This window comes from Silurus aristotelis (assembly GCF_946808225.1).
Source record: "Silurus aristotelis genome assembly, chromosome: 3".
NCBI classification, from domain to species: Eukaryota; Metazoa; Chordata; class Actinopteri; order Siluriformes; family Siluridae; genus Silurus; species Silurus aristotelis.
In genome coordinates this window covers 9,441,756-9,461,959 of record NC_139576.1, presented here as the reverse complement: position 1 = coordinate 9,461,959, position 20,204 = coordinate 9,441,756, and the positions used below count along the sequence as shown (strand labels likewise).

Below are 20,204 nucleotides of genomic sequence, written 5' to 3'. Positions count from 1 at the left end.
ATGCTCCTTATGAGTTGTTGTATAACCAACAGGGAAGGTTGTGTTTGAAAGCACACAGAGCATCATTATTCATGTTGTTCTCCAAAGATTCCCAGAACGTTTTGAAATGGTTTCTGAGCACAACAGACCACTGTGTGTGTTATCTGATGAGGGTTTGAGCTTCTATAAGCCTGTAGCTGTATTGAGATTGTTTTATCTCCAGTGGTCCAGGCGTGGACACCATACCCTGCTTAACTGATCATCTTTTGAGGAAGTCCAGTTTCCTCACATGATTCTGCTACAATTCTGCCATTATATTTGAGCTGATTCTACATAAATCTCATGAAGTTTGAGATTTATTTATTTTTTAGGAAAAGAGCAGCCCTATGGTTTGTACTATGTTAAGCGGGTTATTTACATAACACCATAACCTTCTACTCTTAAGGCGGATCTTGTGGGCGGGGAATATCGGTCCAGTTTAGTTCCGTCTCACCTCTGATTGGCTGAGGGTTGATCTGGTGGACAGGCGACGCAGCGTATTGGCTGATCACAGGTTAAGATTAGTGCAGGCCACGCCTACCGGCCAAGAGGGTGAAGTGTAACAACCTTCTCAGCTGCTTTTCTGCGGTTCAGGTCATCTTTCTGATTGTCATCGATTACAGCAGTGAAGGTAAGATTTTATTTATTAAGGATCGAAGCGACTGGTTGTTTTGGATTGTTGTACAGGAGCTTTTGTTGTAAATCCCGGAAGTGTTTTGCCGCAACAACATGATGAATGGATGATGGCAAACAAACAAATATCAATGATCCTGGTTTGTTTAGTAAAAAAGATAAAATTCCCTGTCAATGCACAGCTATTAATCGATTATATATTTGCATTCGTCATTTATGTTGAGCTCCTTTAATTTAAAAGGCAGGACAATTTATTATTACTGCTGCAAAGCCTTTTAATAGGCCTGGTTGGTGTTTTACTACAGTTTTTTTCACTTTACGGTTCACTGATGTTACCTGACTTGTTTACTATTTCCAAACAAATGTATAAATGCATGTAAATATCACTTCACAATGGCTTCCTTCTTTGGGTCTTGTAGGTTGGGTTAGAAAAAAAAATGCTGACTCACAGGTCCTACAGCCTTTTCCTGAATAGGATTCATTCATTTCAGAGCTGTGTGTGTGTGTGTGTTTGTGTGTTTGTGTGTGTGTTTACATTTGTGTGAATTGTGTTTGAGCATATCTTGCATGATCTTCTAGGGTCCAGAATGGCACCGAAGATCAAGGCCGGGTCTGTCGTGGAGCTGCAAGGAGATGAGATGACCAGAGTGATCTGGGAGCTGATTAAAGAGAAGCTCATCTTTCCTTACCTGGAGTTAGACCTGCACAGGTAATAGACATGAAGTGTGAGTGTGAGTGTGTGTGTGTGGGCGACATGATCGAGAGAGTTATTAAGCACAGCAGGATAGCTCTTTTGCCATTATCTCACACAATGATCTAAATTTTTCCTTTGACTTTACCTTCCCCTGATGGTGGTGTTCAGGTTGAACCTGACTCTACAAGTTTTTTTTAATCACTGTTTGCATGACTTAAAATGTTCATGAAGAAGAAATTCTCATAGTGACGTCCATGATGTTTGGGTTCGAATGTTGTTTTAATTATGTTCTGCACCGTTATCAGAGTTATTATATATATAAATGATATCAGCTGGAATCCAGTGATAATAAAAAATTTGGGAAAGTTCTTCAAAATAAATTCTCTGGTTCTATTAAAAAATATATTATTTAATTTTAAAGTGACTTTTTTTTAACCTAATTTTTTCTAAGGGATTGCAGGGCTGATGTGTCAAACATGCAAATTCCTAATACATTTTATAGTTATAGAATTTTTTTTTTTTTTTTTTTTTTTGGTGAATGTCAGTATTATTATAAACTATGAGTTTACTGCCATTACCTGTTTTGCCCGATTTTTTTTTTTCTATGTTAAATAAGAATATCACTCAAACTTTGTTTTTCTTTTTTTTAGTTCCATGTATGTTGCGTTCACTCTAAAAACTATTTTATTTCTACAAAATATAACGTTTGAATGTAAAATCGGTGTCTTTCGTTTGTGGGACACAACAACCCGAATGTAAAACGAGTGAGTGGAAAATTCTGGGGGGAAAAAAATTAGGGTTAGGGTTTTAGATTGGAAAAATTGTGCGCTTTATGGCATTGATCATATTCGGTATTGTAAGATTTTGACTGCACTACGTGTAATTGAACGACGAGATAAAGTTAATAAAATGTCGTTTTCTCATGTTCGTGTGCTCAGAAACAGCATAAAAGCTTTCAACATAAAAAAAGAGCAAAGGCATCCTAAGTTCCGTTTTTGTTTTCCAAGTGTAAAACGAACGTACGCGTATCTTTACAAATGTAGTAAAGCACTTCAGTTTGCTGCTGCGTTGTTAGGAAATCTACAGTAGCTATTGTGACACATTATTCACCCTGGTGTAATATTTATTCCATATTTACAAATCCTACCTCTAAGATTCAAAGTCTGGGGTATTATGCTTTCCTAATATATTAAGCAAACCGTGCACACATTGCTCAATATCCTGTTCAATCATCTGTTCATTTAAATGCACATTTATTTTTTTTAAGAAAGGAGGTGGAAGCTCAGTGGTTAAGTCTCTTGGTTACGGATCAGAAGGTGTGTGCTGCAGGGGTTTGTAGTATGACTGACCCTGCACTTTGACCCCTTACATTGCTGTGATTATGTGAGAAATAACTATTTCACTGTGGGACCAATAAAGTATTTTAAAAAAAATAAATAAAAAGCAGGTGTTGCTGCCATGAGAATCACTTTCTATAAAGATGTACACGTTCTGACAACTTCTGAACACCGTGTTCTAAATATCAGGTTCGTGTTATCGTGCAGGATGACGGCACTGTGTGGCGCCTTTGGTTAATGCCAGCTAACCTTTGAACATGTGATTAAAGCTGCTGGATTACTGTTACACAGAGTGTCCTGACTGTACTATGAACCTGTTTTTGTGTGTAGTTCAGAAAACACCAGATATCATTTTTACCCCATTAAAATGAGTTAAGGTTTTTTAATAATCACTCGAATGCATCACAGATTTGATACGACAGGAGTTTTTTTGCGTAATTACCCTGAAGAAACCCATAATTTACACGTAATTTATGTGTAAGATCCGGTCGCTGGTGGTGGTGGTGGTGGTGGTGAAGGCACCAAAAGACGTTCCTGCTACTGGTTGCCATGGTGACTTTTATAAGCGAGTTGTTCAGCTAGCATTTCAATGAAACAGGCGATGGATCTCGGGCGCTCTAGCGGTTGATTTCCCCGAGCTAATCCATGTTTGAAGGCAGTTTTCCCCACGTTGCGTCAGTGTCAAAATCTCTTCAATGTCTAAAGATCTCTTGAAGAACAGAGTGATCCTTTTTTTTTTTTTTTAAACCAGGTTGTAAATCCTAGGATTTCTCACAATCTGCTGTGGAGTCTGTGTGATCTTCTTTACACTTTTATAAATTAAAAATTTTTTTTTAAAGGATTATTCAGTAATATTTGGTAATAAGTGAAATCTAATCAGTAATAATGTAAACTGTACTCATCAAATAATTAAATTCTCAAATTCTTTTTAAGTAAATGACCAAACCAACCACTTTTTAGTAGTATTGTTGCTGCTGTGATTTTCTCCCAGAGGGTTGGAGAAGAAGGAGTGGAATATAGGTAAAAGGTTACAGGCAGTTCAGAACAATAGGTTGAGCTCAGAAACACTTAGAAGCAAGATAACAAAACAGTGTCTTGACTAGAGTCATGATTTCTTCTCTTCTTCTTCAAATGTTTTCTTGTGTTTGGTTTGTGATAAGTGTAAATAAAAATAATAATAAAACGTCTTCATCAGTATTTAAAGATTATTGTAGTTCAGGCACTGGTGCCCAGTAAACTGAATTTTGTTGTTCGTGCTCAGTTTTCCTTCAGACTGCTTTATTGTAGAACATGGGCAGAGGCGATAGTTCCAGTTTCTGGTCTTTCAATTTCTAAAATTGAGAAATATAATGGTGTATCTGTCTCTCTCTCTTTACTGGCCAACAAGTTATTTTTTTAATTCATGGACTTCATAGGATGGTCTTGTAGAGAAAAACACAGACAAACTATATTCCCAAAAGTTTGCAGATGCCTGCTTATGGACGTTTGTGTTCATCAGCCACAAGGATGTTGGTGCAACCAGGTACTGATGGTAAGGTGAGGAGGTCTGGGATCTTTAAGATCTTCCTTTCTAAACCATGTTAACCATATCCTAATGGAGATCACTTTGTGCACAGGGGCATTGCCTCGCTGGAACAGGTTTGGGTTTCCAATTTCAAGTGAATGGTGAATTTTGTTACACTTCATCCAAAGATATTCTATACAATTGTGGTAACAGTTTGAAGAAAAAACATACATGGCAGAGAATGTCAGGCGTCACATGGCAGAGAATGTCAGGCGTCACAATACTTAAGTCCATATAGTGCACATCTTCTGTGAGGATTAAGGCCATGCTTGCACAGAAGTAGACCAACAGATTACCTTAGGATGTTCCTCAAATGTGGATGTGGAGGAACCTCTTGAGAAATGCAAATACCACTATAAACGAAATACCACTGTTTCTCGTTGCAGCTATGACCTAGGTATTGAGAACCGTGATGCTACTGAAGACCGGGTGACTGAGGAGGCTGCTGAGGCGGTGCGTCGCTACAACGTGGGCATCAAGTGTGCCACCATTACACCTGATGAGAATCGTGTGGAGGAGTTCAAGCTCAAGCAGATGTGGCGTTCCCCCAATGGAACTATCCGAAACATCCTGGGTGGCACCGTGTTCCGCGAAGCTATAATATGCAAGAACATCCCTCGTCTGGTACCTGGCTGGACCAAACCCATTATCATTGGTAGACATGCCCACGGTGACCAGGTGAGTTGAGTAACAGTATATATACAGTATGTAGCATTCTATCGAGAACTGTTTCTAATATTGTAGTTTTACTTACACAATCACAATTTTTTTTTTTTGTAACCTGTAAATAATTCGCTTTGTTTTGTAACTTGATGACAAGATAGTTAAGTTATTTTAGTCATCAGTTAGGGTGAATAGGTTTGTAAAAGTAGTGTATAATGAGGGGTTAAAAAGTGAATATAGTAATCATTTAATAAATTAACCAATGAACATATATTTGATGCATTGCATGGGGTTTCATCATTGTGTGCTCTTTTTCTTGTGAATATATCCAACATAAATTCAGTATAATATCGAAATTGAAAGACACTTTGTACATCAGTTTCTGACTTCAGGTTGTTTTGTGACGATGCAACAGATAGTAAAAAAAAATTTGTCACATACGCCTTCATAAAGAGTACGACATGTAGTCAAATGTCATTTTTTATGACTGTCCGACATGTAAACATAAAAAACAGAATATAAAAAATGTAATAAAGTAAGTAAAATATATATTATCTGTGGCTATTCCATACCCTGATGCTGATATATAAGAAACTGGACTTTTCTTAAACACATTTGAATCATTAATAGACAAAGGGTGGCCTTCAGAGTACTGAAACAATGTAGCTGAATGCTACATTTCTTAGCTCATGTTCCCATAGACTCCTAGTATCACTGGGATTTGTCTATTGTATATGGTTTATCATGGATTCTGCTGTCAGACCACTAGACCTCTGCGACCGCCCTTACACTCTTTACTGTCATTTACTCCAGACTTTAGGAAGACTTCCAAAACTGATTCTCCACCAGCGTGATAAGTAGAGCTTACGTGACGTGACGGTTCGGTGGTACGAGGACGCGGCTGCCGTTTCCGCAATTAGCTTCGAAATCTCAATCATTAAGAAGGGAAATGTAGTTAAGTAAATGTAATATGACTGAAATGAACAGTCACATACACGATCACATGCAGCACAGCGTGCAGTTACTGAGGGTCTGGCATGAAACCAGAATAAAAAATGAAACAAATGTAATTATGTAAACAAATTACAATAGAAGAGATTAAAAGGTTAAAACAATTTTAAAACAAAAATGAATTAGAATTAAATTACATTTAATTTACACAATAGAATTTCAGTTCAGACCAATAATCCACTCACTACATATACAAAGACACAAGTCATTGTTGCACCCAAAATTATACCCTTGAAATGAAATTCCTTGAAATTGCTTGTTTGTTGAGCTTTTTAGTTCACAAACAGCTGCATGATAGGAACATTTTATCAATTGATCATCCTTATTACTCAGGATTTGCATCGCAAATGATTAAGGAATAAAAACTTTCGTTAGCTATTTTATTTTGTCTTTCAACACACAATTATTGCAAAATGTCTGAGTAAAAACCTGTTTTGATCTTGTGTGTTGACAGAATTAAGAAACTCAAACATCATGACAAAAGATATTATATACCTTTATTCCACAGTGGGGACATTTTTGTGTTACAGCAGCAAAGAAAAAGAAATGTGCAAATAGACATAATAAATGTCTATACAATACAGTGTATAAATACAAAAGAAAAAAAGACCCCCATTAAGTAGTTACGCTTTCAAACATATTGCACATGGGTACACGGTTTAAAATTAGTGTTACATTTATTTCATGAAAACCCTTTTATTGGTTTTCTTGTTATTAAAAACACAATACAGTTTATATTATGGTGACTGGTTCCTGAGAGCAGCTGTAAAGTCTAATAGCAGCAGGGAGAAAAGACCTTCTGCATCGCTCCTTCAGACACTTAGGATGAAACAGTCTGTCATTGAAGGAGCTGCTCAGAGATAAAGCTGTTTCATACAGGGGGGGTGAGAATTATTCTCCAGCATTGATGATAGTTTAGCTACCGTCCTCCTTTCTCCCACCTCCTGTACAGTGTCCAGGGGATTCCCCAATTCTGAGCTGGATTTCCCTGTCCTAGAATGACTATGCCATTGTGAACAAACCCTCTTATAGCTGAATCAGCACAAATCTCCACAGCTACTCTCAAAAGTCTTGTAGAACATCTTCCTAGAAGAGTGGTGGTTAATTTAGAGAGTGGGGGGAATGTCGAACAGGATATCTAAAAAGCGCGTATGAATTCCTATGGCCATGTGTCTACCAGATTTTCTCCATATAGTGTATAGTTAGCTATATAATAATTAAGCTGTATTGTTGGGTTCCCCAGTTTGTACACTATATTGGCAAACGTTTGCAGACACCTGGAGAGTCCCAATTCGCTCTTATAATTCACTTCAATCTTCTGGGAAGATGATCTACTAGACTTTAAACTGTGCTTATGGAGATTTGTGCTCATCCAGACACAAGGGTTTTGGTAAAATCAGGTACTGATGTAAGTGAGGTGAGGAGGACTGGAGTGCATTCAGAGTTTCAGTTAATCTCAGAGGTGTTATGTGGGGATGAGATCAGAGCTCTATAGCATTCCACTTAAAATCCTCCCTCACCAAAGCATGCCGTGCTGGAACAGGTTTGTGTTTCAAGTGAACGCAAACTTTTATTATACCGCGTCAAAAAAGGCGTCCTGTACAATTATGTGCCTCGACGGAGCCACTTTGTAGAAACAGTTTGGAGAAGAACCACATATGGCAGGTGTCCCAATACCTTTGGTCAATGCACCACCGTTGGTAGCTTAATTCTGGATAAATGCATAAGCATCATTTAGCTGTTGAAGTTCGAGTAGATTTAAATTCGTCCACAAGATGTCCTTCTTGTCCTTCAACACTGCATGAACTGCTTCAACCAATCTTCTTTTCTGCTTCAGTACAAAGCTACAGACTTTGTCGTTCCTGGACCTGGAAGACTAGAAATGACTTATACGCCCAAGGATGGAGGAAAACCTCTCAAATTTGTCGTCCATGAATTTGAAGGTACGTGGTTTAAAAAGGTATATAAGAGAAAAACGTGCATCGTGTACACCCTGTTTAACCCGGGTGTAGAATGAGTTCTTCTTTCAAAACCCCATGAGATCATTCGATCAGGCTGATGTCTGTGGCATGTTTGCTCTGGCAATATTGCAATATGTAGTCCTCTGTCCACAAGGCCAGGCGGGCTTTGTGTTCTTGCCCCACCCATGTACAGTATGAGCAAATACTAGGCTGATGAAATGGTAGTTTAGCCAACAAATTGGCTGCAATCTGTAGATTTACGTCAGTTCTACATGTACAAAATACATAAATATTTTTGTGAGAAATTATAAAATCTCTATTTATAAGGCTCAAATGTAATATATAGGGTGTAATTTTAAAAACACTATACGGAAGTAGAATTTTCTTCTTCTTTCTTCTTCTTCTTCTTCTTTCGGCTGCTCCCATTAGGGGTCGCCACAGCGGATCATCCGTCTCCATACCCCTCTGTCCTCTACATCTGCCTCTTTCAAACCAACTCCCTGCATGTCTTCCCTCACCACATCCATAAACCTCCTCCTTGGTCTTCCTCTTTTCTTTCTTCCCGGTGGTTCCATCCTCAGCATTTTTCTACCGATATACCCCATGTCCCTCCTCTGCACATGTCCAAACCATCTCAATCTCAATGTCCCACATGCGCGGTCCCTCAAATAAACTCATTTCTAATCCTGTCCATCCTCGTCACTCCCAACGAAGTCATCGTCTTCTTTTGGCTTCTCCCATTAGGGGTCGCCACAGCGGATCATCCTTCTTCATACCCCCCTGTCCTCTACATCTGCCTCTTTCACACCAACTACCTGCATGTCTTCCTTCACCACATCTAAAATCTAGAATAACAGCAGCAAATTCGGACTTAATATTAAACGAGATGTTTCAAAAGCACATGGGTATCTGATGGTCAGATGAACTCCAGCTTTTGTCCATATAATGTATGCAATACAGCGTCATGACCCTCTTGTTTTACCCCACCTCAGGCACTGGTGGCGTGGCTCTGGGCATGTACAATACGGACAAGTCCATCCGTGACTTCGCTCACAGCTCCTTCCAGATGGCTCTGTCTAAAGGTTGGACTCTCTACCTCAGCACCAAGAACACGATCCTGAAGAAATACGACGGTCGCTTTAAAGACATCTTTCAGGAGATCTATGAGAAGTAGGGCACCACATCCCAAATATAATTTTCCATAAATATGAAGTAAATGACCATCCACATTTCTCTGGAAATATCTCGAAACATTTCTGTGTGTGGTTCTCGAACCTTTAAAAAAACTCTTAAAACGCAAGTTATTTCAGGATGAAACCATTGAAAACTCACTGATGTTCATCTATTTCATTTCCATGATGCATAAATTTCAACTATGTATACATATATTTAATATACATACATAATTTATACTCCGCATATAAAATCATTTCTTCCCCAGCCATATTACATTTCTACATAAACTTCTAGCACACATGCACGATTGTATACTTGAGTTAATGAGTAACAGTAAACTATAGTGTGATTCGAAATCCTCGGTCTTCTTTTTTTAATCTAATTTAAAGCTGTAATAAACCTCTAATGCTAATTGAACAGCTTCACTATAAAATGTTTTAGTTTCTGTGTTGTTGTAGCTCTTTCTTTCACTAGTCTAAATAGAACTCACTGTATTATGTCTACAATCGAGACCAACATATAACAGCCAATCAGCTTTCTGCTATTAGGACGAATCTCTTTTGGATTGTACCACAGATGTAAAACAGTGCAAGTTTAGTGAAAAAATAAAATGAATTCAGGGCTCGGTTAAGACCAGTTGCTAGCAACGCAATTGTGTAGGGTTTTAACAAGGTCTTTATTTAAATGACAGAAACCCTGCAGCACTTTATTTAAAATTTTAGCCAAAATGTTATTACATCAGTCTGTATTCAGAAATTCAATAGGATTCAGCTTCTCCTATTCAGCATGTATTATACTGCATATATACGTGTGTATTTATAGGGAATACAAGGCTCAGTTCGAGGCTAAGGGCATCTGGTATGAGCACAGACTGATTGATGACATGGTGGCCCAGGCCATGAAGTCTGACGGAGGATTTATCTGGGCATGCAAGAACTATGACGGAGATGTACAGTCCGACGCTGTTGCTCAAGGTAAGGCTCAACATGCAATTTAAAATACATATATATCTGTTTCAATGTCTTCCCTATCTTCTTTTTTTTTTTTTTTAAGAGACATCATTTTATAAAATTTTACTAGCATTATGGATTGCTTTGTATGTGTAGTTTGTTCTAAGATGTATTTTTTTGCTCAGGTTACGGCTCTTTGGGCATGATGACAAGTGTGCTGGTGTGTCCTGATGGACGCACGGTGGAGGCCGAAGCTGCTCACGGCACGGTTACGCGTCATTATCGCCAACACCAGCAGGGCAAGGAGACGTCCACCAACCCCATAGGTGATACACACACACACACACACACACACACACACACACACACTTCTGGAAAATATTTTTCCACTTGAAACGTATACATAATTATTTTTAAGTGATTATAATTAAAAGGTGCTGTGGCGAGTTCGAGTCAGGAGTTGCTTTCATCGTTTTATTCCTCTCAAAAGGTTCCGCTTGCTCTTGACCTGACTCTGAACTCTAGGTTGTTGCTAAGTTGGTACTACCAAGCGGCAAACAAAAGTTTAAAACGGAGAGGGCGCTCGACCCTGATTGGTGGCTTGCGGCTTGCTTGACCAGTTAAGTTTGTGTCCGCTCAAAAAATGAACGACTGGTTTCGCAAAATGTAGTGAAGTTAAAGTAAAAGTCTCCCCAAATAGAAATACTTCAGTATATACTGCATGTGTAACAATATTTATGCTTTATAAATACAACCCTCATGTCTAGACCTCTGTTATTCTCTTTAGCCTCTATCTTTGCCTGGACGCGAGGGCTCCTGCACCGAGCCACTCTAGATAAGAACACGGAGCTGCAGGTCTTCGCCCAGGCTCTGGAAGCCGTCTGCGTTGAGACCATCGAGGCCGGTTTCATGACCAAAGATCTGGCCATCTGCATCAAAGGAATGGCCAAGTGAGTCTTACCTCTGCTTTACCTTTGCTCACCTCTGCCACTCGATCACACTGAGCAGTACCGTATTTTCCGGACTATAAGCCGCAACTTTTTTCCCATGCTTTAAACCCCGCATCTTAAACAACGAAGTGGCTTATTTATTAATTTTTTTCTAGGTTTTTCCCGGTTTCACAAACTTCAAGCCAAAAAACTGAGCCCCATAACATTAGACCAATGAAATTACTGAACGGGTTCAGGTGAACCAATGAAACTCTTTATATTAAATCAGATGCGCTCCCACTGAATCGGGCCGCACCACATCATAAATATGGATGAGGTTCCTCTGACGTTTGACCTGCCGCTCACTCGGACTGTCTACAGGAAATGTGAATCATTCGTCAAGCTGAAAACAACCGGGCATGAAAACACACTTCACCTGTGTTCTGAGCTGCACGGCATCGGGAGAAAAGCTTCACTGATGATTTTTAAACGCACGATGATGCCAAAAGAAAAACTCCCGAGAGAAATAGTTGTGAAAGGAAGGAGGAAGACAGTGAACAATGACTTTCATGGTAGGCTACTGTTAAGATACAAGCCGTGTAACAGACACTGTCTTTCGTTAAAGCATGTGTAAAGTTCATTAGTTTTAATGTAGACACGTGGCTTATAGACTGGTGCGGCTTATTTATGTTCAAAATAAAAATCTTTGTCAAATTCAGTGGGTGCGGCTTATATATGGGTGCGCTTTATAGTCCGGAAATTACGGTCATTCTTATTTTAACCCAAGGATGTCACACTAACTCTCACGGTGGTGAGAGTATATTACATTCATTCATTCATTTCTCCCGCTTTCCGTAATTCGGGTCGCGGGGGCAGCAGTCTAAGCAAGCAAGGGGGGGCCTTCAACTGCTGCCCAATCCTCACAGCACTGTCCCTTACGGTCCCTCCTGCAGGTGGTGAGCCCACGGGAAGGTGGCCCCATGTCACAGACCTTGATATTTCCCTCGTAAGGGACCCCCGGAGCATAGAGGGTTAAGGGCCTTGCTCAAGGGCCCAAGAGTGGCAGCTTGGCGATACCGGGGCTTGAACCCCAGACCTTCCGATCGGCAACCCAGCGCCTTAACCGCTGGAGCCACCACTCCCCCAGTATATTACATATTAACGTTTAATACGCTGCAACTACAAAATTATTGGGACACCTGAGCAAGATTCTGAACATCCCATTCCACATTTAATTCCCATTTTCTGTTATCCTGGGAAGATGTTCCACTAGATCATACACTATATGACTATATGGACAAAAAGTATTGAGACCCCTGATTTCTTCAGCCTTATGTGCTTCTTTCCCCCTACTGTTACCCCAATCTTATTCACGCCATTAGTTCTACATGCACATACATTTTCTCATTGAATGCAGAAATATTTCTGGGACAAATGATGTAATGTACAACCTCAAATCCATTCTAAGGACAAAAGTATCCGACTTCCAGATGTGGTTCTTCTGCAAACGGTTAGTTGGAGGCACACAAGATACTGGACACAAGATGTTGTTGGACGAGTTCCAGCATGACCGTGCTCATGTACATAGAGTGAGCTCCATGAAGATATGGGTTGGAGTGAAAGATCTGGAGTGGCCTGCTATAGAGCTCAGACCTCAACTGACCTGACTTTACTAGCACCAAGATTCACTCAAATCTAGTGGAACATCTTCCCAGAAGTGTGAAAGTTATTATGAAAGTAAATGGAGACTGAATGTGGGAAACAGGTTTTCAAAAAGCACAAATTGAATCGCTTTTATTTTTTATTAAAATGTTTCCAAGCACTGAGGAAAAGACATAACTTTCTTCTTTTCTTACTCGTTTAGTGTGCAGCGAGCAGACTACCTGAACACCTTCGAGTTCCTGGACAAGCTGGCGGAGAATCTGAAGGTCAAGCTGTCAAACCAACCTAAACTGTGAAGCGAACCGTCTTTTATGCTCCATACACACACGCTGCACACACTCACAGGACCAGAGGACTGACACGCTCGGATCTCAACACAGTACCAATCCACAGGCATGGTCTACAGTACCTCCTCTCCTGGTTTGCATAGACACACAGGACCATACCACTGCTACAAAATGGGGACTTTTTTTTTTCCCAGATTGAAGAAATATAGTGGCATTTTAAAGGATTAGACATGGCATACACACACATTTTCACAGTTTTAGCCCCAATGAAGAATCCTGTACTAATAATTATTAATGTGTGAATCCGTCCGAATTCAAGTGTCAGGTTTGTGCACGTTGTTTTAATGTTGTCAGGTTTATTTAGCACTTAACAAATTGACATTTTTGGGAAAGTATGTAGGGCATGTTCCTGCCAGGCCGTGTCAGGGTTTTTCCGAACACTCGTTGCCTTATAAGCCTGCGTTTGTGTGTCTGTGTGTGTGGTGTTTGTTCGTAGTTTATGTCGTCATCCTAAAAAAAAACAAAAGTGAAACAGATTGTAAGAAAATACTTTTCCATTGTGTTTTATAGCTGTTTTCAGGAACATATTAGTCTTTGGCTAATAATAATAAAACAAAACGAACCACAAATTGTGTCTTGTCTTATTTTATTTATTTTTTGTCCAATTTCAAGCTTCGGAAAACATCAACGTGGTGTTGACTCGCTTTGTCCAATAGAGGGCAGCACTGGAATCAATGTTCATTATTTAAAAGTTTCAAGATAAATTCAACGAATCGTTTTTTTTCGATATTGTAACATTGTGTATTGATTACAAATAAAACTTGATTGGATAGATAGATAGATAGATAGATAGATAGATAGATAGATAGATAGATAGATAGATAGATAGATAGATAGATATTTGTACAATGTAATTATTAAGTGAGGCTACAGGCAAACTACAGCAAAATTAAACATTAAGGACAAAAATGTAATAATGAGGCCTAATAAAGTTATAATTACAGGTGTGTGCAGAAGTGTATGTGTGTATATACAGTGGTGTGAGGAATTGTTCCTGATTTCTTTTCTTTTTTTTTTTGTGGTTCATATGCTCGAAAGACCACCAATGTGGCTGAATTACAACAATTCTGCATAGATGAGTGAACTAAAATTCCTCCACAGCGCTGTAACAGAGTTACTGCAAGTTATCACAAATGCTTGATTGCAGTTGTTGCTGCTAAGGGTGGCCCAACCAGTTATTAGGTTTAGGGGGCAAACACTTTTTCACACAGGACCATGTAGTTTTGGATTTTGTTTTCCCCTAAATAATAAAAACCTTCATTTAAAAACTGCATGTTGTGTTTACTTGTGTTCGCTTTAAATAATGAATAGTGAGAAATTTCCCCACTGTGGGACGAATAAAATTATATTTGATCTTATCTTAATATTTAAATTAGTTCGATGATCTGAAACATTAAAGTGTGACAAACATGCAAAAAGATAAGAAATCAGGAAGGGGGCCAACACTTTTTTTCTTTCACACCACTGCATATATTAAATAAATGATATGAATATTTACATATATGACATATTAGTAAGTGTGCAAACAATACACAAAGTAAGGTGCAATAGTACAGTGCAATTATATTAAGAGTTCTGAAAATGAAAAATTGTGCATTTCGAAGTGTGTTAACAGATACAGTGAACAGAGAATACTCTGCTACCACCTGCCTTGATCTTAGCTGAGAAAAACATCAGCACCTCTCATACGGTATATGGATTTCTTTCAATACAAGAAGCACATCCGGTCTTTGTTTAATCAAACTACAATATGAGCTAGCCGGCTGCTGATTGCTGTGCCCACATGTGAGGGACTCTCTACTGCTTTTAAGGATCCTTGACGTGATTAGATATTAGAAAGCCTGGTAATCCTGAGGTGACATGCAAGCGGAGCCAGAGCGACGAATGACAGCAGCCGAAGGAAGATATGAAAAGTCAGGTGGACACTATTGTCCTGGGAAAATTGGGTTTGGTTTATAAGAACGGAGGCTCGTTCTCAAGTCTGGGTGGCAATAAAGGTTGCTGCTGTGCTCCTGGGAGCGGAGTGTTATTAAGATGAAATGGAAAGACTGTGAGACCCGGTGTGTATGTGTGTGATACGTGTGTGTGTGTCAGTAAGGGTTTGGGTATAGTGGCAGCAGATCAATGTGTCCAAGTATAAAGTAATGGTGGATATATTGTTTGGTGTTACAGAAAGGAAAGTTCTGGTAAAATATGTGGTTTCTATTTGTCTCCTACTGATCTTACATTTTTCAAACTATGCATATTTAAGATTTATACACTTTATGGCTGAAAGTTGATGGACACCTGATGTGTTTGTTGAACACGTTATTTCATATTTATTTTCTTCCTCACCTAATACAGCATTTCATAAGAAGGATATCATACCAACATTCAAACATGGTGGTGGTAGTGTGATGGTCTGGGGCTGCTTTGCTTTGCAGCTTCAGGACCTGGATGACTTGCCATAATTGATGGAACCATGAATTCTGTGCTTTTCCAAAAAATCTTGAATGATCCAAAACACACCAGCAAGTCCACCTCTGAATGGCTCAAAAAACAAATCTGTTTTTAAGGCTACGATTTGGTCGAAATGAATGCTACAGATCCTACAGTGTGACATGGGGATCATGTTTATACAGTCGGACGAGCAACAATTCCAAAGGGCTATTAAAAATCACCCGGCAGATATTGAACGTCCTGCTATAGACCTGATCCCAACCCTACTAAACGCCTTAGATGAATTGGACACACCGACTGCACGACTGTCTCATCTCACCTACATCAGAACCTTTACTAACACCCTTGTAGCTGAATGAGCACAAATCTCCACAATCACACTTAAAGATCTAGTAAAACATCCTCCCAGAAGTGAAGATGTTATAATAACTGCAACAAATGTGAAATTGGATGGTCAAAAAGCACATATGAATCTTTTAGTCAGGTGTCCACAAACGTCTGTCCATATAGTGTATATTTAAATTATAGAACTAAGACGTTAGGTTGATGTTCCTCATTGTTCCTGAACCACCACAAACTATATTAGTGTTTGTTTTGTTTAGTTTTGCCCAATCTCTTCTCTCTCTCTCTCTCTCTCTCTCTCTCTCTCTCTCTCTCTCTCTCTCTCTCTCTCTCTCTCTCTCTCTCTCTCTCTCTCTCTCTTTCTCTCTCTCTCTCTTTCTGTCTCTGTCTCTTGTCCTTAAAGGGAACAGTGGTTTCCATGGGGACAGCAGAGGCGCTCTACTCTTCAAAAGCGAACAGAGCAGAGGTAGCGGGCCCTTTTGTGTTGGAGAAGAGAGCACACAACAACACTGGGCAGATGAAAGCTCTGCCATCCTTAAACCCCATCATAATTTAGTCGTCAGTGCAGGAGGATGTAATCAAAATACAGAGAGAGCGCACACAAACACAGGGAAAGGGGAAATAAAGAGAGGAGCCAGGTCTCGGTCAAGAAATATCAGAGATGAAGAAAGAGAAAGGGAGAGAAAGAGAGAGAGAGATGGAGTGATAGGGTGAATAAATATCAATAAGATAAAGATGCACTGTTCTGGGTAAAGCCTTATTTTGCTTCAATCTTTTTTTCTGAGGACTGAGTATGGTATAAAAGAAGAATACGTATTTTAAGAATCCAACATTAAAACTACAGAATGCGCTTATATTTATAATGCACAAACCGTTACTCTTTATCCTAAATACCCTTTATAAAAAAATAAAAATAAATACAATTATATGAAATAATGATGATGATGATGATGATGATGATGATGATGATGATTCTTTCTTTTCTTCTTCTTCTTGAAGAAGAAGAAGAATAAAACTAATAATTTTATCCTGAATAGAAATCCTGAAATTTTATCCTGAATAAAACTAATAATTATTAATAAAATATAAACTAATAATTATCATTATTAATATTATCATTAAATAGACATGTTTAATTTATAGTCAAACTAATGTGATTTGCAATACAATTAAACATGCTGATTGATATTTATTAATTTCTATCTATCTATCTATCTATCTATCTATCTATCTATCTATCTATCTATCTATCTATCTATCTATCTATCTATCTATCTATCTATCTATCTATCTATCTATCTATCTATCTATATTTATTTATTTATGTAGGTATTTATTTGACCTGAAATTCTATTCATGCTATTCATTATTATATTATTATGGGGGTTTTTTTTTGTGAATAATTTTTGTCTTAAACAGCAGGTGCTGTGGATACACTGGATAACAACATTTTTAGCAGAACATCAGTGAAAGGCAAATATTCAAATGTGTATTTAAAGTGAAGTGTTGCATGTCGCATCACCTAACGGTGTAAGCCATTGAAAAAGCTGATTCCTTTACCGTGAAGGTCAAATGTTATGTAAATGTTGAATTTCTGCAAACGGTCTTCTGAAGCGTTACCGTTTCATATTTGCCGTTAATTTCACCATTTCATCATTGAGCGCTTTGACCCTTTGTGACAGTGTAGCCGTTTGAAAAGGTTCTCTTTCCTGCACTCCTCCCTCTCTTTCCGAATGTCACTTACAGGGGCCGGCTGACTCCCCTAATAGACTCTCAAAAAGGGGTAAGGGGGAGCAGGAAGACAAAAAAAAATAGGAGATTCTGCGTTTTTCTGGGGCGCATTAGCATTTAGCGTTATTTCACATGCAATTCGGTGTGGGTCAGGCACAATATGAAGGCCGTGAGTTTACAGCTGGGGCTCACATCGCCATTATCCCTCCACAATGGTGCAGAGAGGAACTTATTTGTGGCCATTAGCCGAAGCCTTCATGTCCTTCATTAGAGGAACCTTTTTGAAATAAGCCAAGACAATGAGCACAGAGAAAGGGAGCGGAGTGGGGAGAGGCAGGGAGGGGAGTTCGCAGATTTAAACAAGTCCCCATGATAATTACTGTATTTCTCCTCTGTGGCCTGAAAGAGACTTGAATAATGTTTCTTTTTCTGTGTGGGACCTGGACAATGGATGCTGGGATAGCTTCAAGCACTGCAGGCTTTGGCCTATTAGCCTGCAATCTTCTATCTGCTCTTCTGTCTACCCCCTCCTCCTCCTCCTCCTCCTCCCCCTTCTCGTCTGACAGAAAGCTTCCAGGCAAATTTGCAGATCAGCCACCCAGGGCTCAGAACCGCAAATCAAAAGTGATGTATATCAGAGTAGAAAATCAATTTGCCTCATTATGTTTCAAAACAAATCACATTTTCTTTCTAATAGCAACATCTACATTCAAAACCATGTGGATACCTGACCATGAGACCCATATGTGCTTTTTCATACGTCATATTTCTGATTTATTGTCTTCTATGTGAAACCTTCACTTTCTGGGAAGCCTCTCCACTAGATTTTGAAGCATGGCTCGAAAAAGTTCTGTCAGAGTTCCACCTTGAACACACATTGACTTTCTGGATCTCTATTTGTGTACAAAGAAATTAAAATGCTGTGATTTGAGCCTCTTAGTCCCAGTGAAAAGGAAACTGTAATATTCAGTGTTGACTCTGAAGGCCTTTAAGGCAGATAGATACCTTTGACCCTGGCAACACATGATGCGACAGCTGAAATCTGATTGGATAGAAGCTTCAATGTAAATTTATACGCTACAAGTGAAACTGCAAAATACAAAAGATCCTAGACAATCACTCTGCTGTGTGACAGGAGAAGGTTCTCCTTCTTTTATTATAAATAGAGATATATACATTCTGTTCTGTTCTGTTTTTATCAACAATAATGTTTATCTGTTTAGATCCCATTATTGCACCATAACCTACAGTGTTGTAGGTTGTCCACCTGATGGCACTGATATGATCATAGACTTTCATTCTCTCTTTTCATTAATATTATAACTTGCTGGTGCAGATTATGTACGGTTACTTAAATTCCCACCTGTATATACAACAACCATGTACATAAAAACAATATATTATTATTTTGCAATGTTTTTACCTCATTCATTATTATTAACTTTAATGGGCAGTTCTCAGATTCCCACCTGACTGCACTATTGTAAGCCTGTAATATAGGGATTCAAAAAATAACTTAATTTTTTGTTCTATCTATCTATCTATCTATCTATCTATCTATCTATCTATCTATCTATCTATCTATCTATCTATCTATCTATCTATCTATCTATCTATCTATCTATCTGTCTGTCTGTCTGTCTGTCTGTCTGTCTGTCTGTCTGTCTGTCTATCTATCTATCTATCTATCTATCTATCTATCTATCTATCTATCTATCTATCTATCTATCTATCTGTTCAGCAAAATCTACTCAAAAAAGATATTTGCATTTCCTAAACATGTAGAACAAAATAATATTTGTATAATAGTGTGCTGGTGGAATGATGGTGCCTGGAATGTCCTCATTACCATCCTGATCGAGAAGCTTAAAGTGAACTTGTAGTTCTATATCGCTAAATATCACCAGCTATTGTAAAAAAATCTATTCAAACATGTAATCTAATCAAATCAGTATATGGGTGGATTTAAGTTACAAATGGATATATGATAGTATGATGCGATATATGATATGATATGATGACATGATATGATATGATATGATATGATATGATATGATATGATATGATATGATATGATATGATATGATGACATGATATGATATGATGACATGATATGATATGATATGATATGATATGATATGATATGATATGATATGATATGATGACATGATATGATATGATATGATATGATATGATATGATATGATATGATATGATATGATATGATGACATGATATGATATGATATGACATGATATGATATGATATGATATGATATGATATGATATGATATGATATGATATGATATATGATGATATGATATGATATGATATGATATGATATGATATGATATGATATGATATGATATGATGATATGATATGATATGATATGATATGATGACATGATATGATATGACATGATATGATATGATATGATATGATATGATATGATATGATATGATATGATATGATATGATGACATGATATGATATGATATGACATGATATGATATGATATGATATGATATGATATGATATGATGACATGATATGATATGATATGATGATATCATATGATATGATATGATATGATATGATATGATATGATATGATATGATATGATGACATGATGATATGATATGATATGATATGATGATATGATATGATATGATATGATGATATGATATGATATGATATGATATGATATGATATGATATGATATGATATGATATGATATGATGACATGATGAT

General features: G+C 38.1%; 1 protein-coding gene and 1 long non-coding RNA gene across 3 annotated transcripts; both read left to right on the top strand.

Annotated features, from left to right (window-relative positions):
- Nucleotides 1–511: 511 nt before the first annotated feature.
- On the top strand, nt 512–13,503 carry idh1 (isocitrate dehydrogenase (NADP(+)) 1). Of its 2 annotated transcripts, XR_014532748.1 has the most exons (10): nt 512–649; nt 1,231–1,360; nt 4,633–4,924; nt 7,758–7,863; nt 8,874–9,051; nt 9,880–10,031; nt 10,193–10,333; nt 10,795–10,957; nt 12,801–12,977; nt 13,029–13,503. XR_014532748.1 is itself a non-coding variant. In XM_083537104.1 (9 exons), exons 2-9 carry the CDS (start codon nt 1,239–1,241, stop codon nt 12,892–12,894), a joined length of 1,248 nt encoding a protein of 415 aa, XP_083393230.1. In that variant the 5' UTR covers nt 512–649; nt 1,231–1,238; the 3' UTR covers nt 12,895–13,503. The 2 variants fall into 2 exon arrangements, 1 of the variants encoding a protein (XP_083393230.1); XM_083537104.1 differs by having other exon boundaries at nt 12,801–13,503.
- Nucleotides 4,935–5,918, top strand: LOC310723794. The gene is made up of 2 exons (XR_014532774.1): nt 4,935–5,074; nt 5,611–5,918. It is a non-coding gene; the product is annotated as an uncharacterized lncRNA (long non-coding RNA).
- Nucleotides 13,504–20,204: the final 6,701 nt, after the last annotated feature.

What these genes read in the sequence shown, in the direction of transcription:
- idh1 (XM_083537104.1), top strand. Translation starts at nt 1,239, where the DNA reads ATGGCACCGAAGATCAAGGCCGGGTCTGTCGTGGAGCTGCAAGGAGAT. An exon ending in GACATGCCCACGGTGACCAG is followed by an intron (nt 4,925 to 7,757) that starts GTGAGTTGAGTA and finishes TTTCTGCTTCAG; the next exon opens with TACAAAGCTACAGACTTTGT. An exon ending in GACGTCCACCAACCCCATAG is followed by an intron (nt 10,334 to 10,794) that starts GTGATACACACA and finishes TATTCTCTTTAG; the next exon opens with CCTCTATCTTTGCCTGGACG.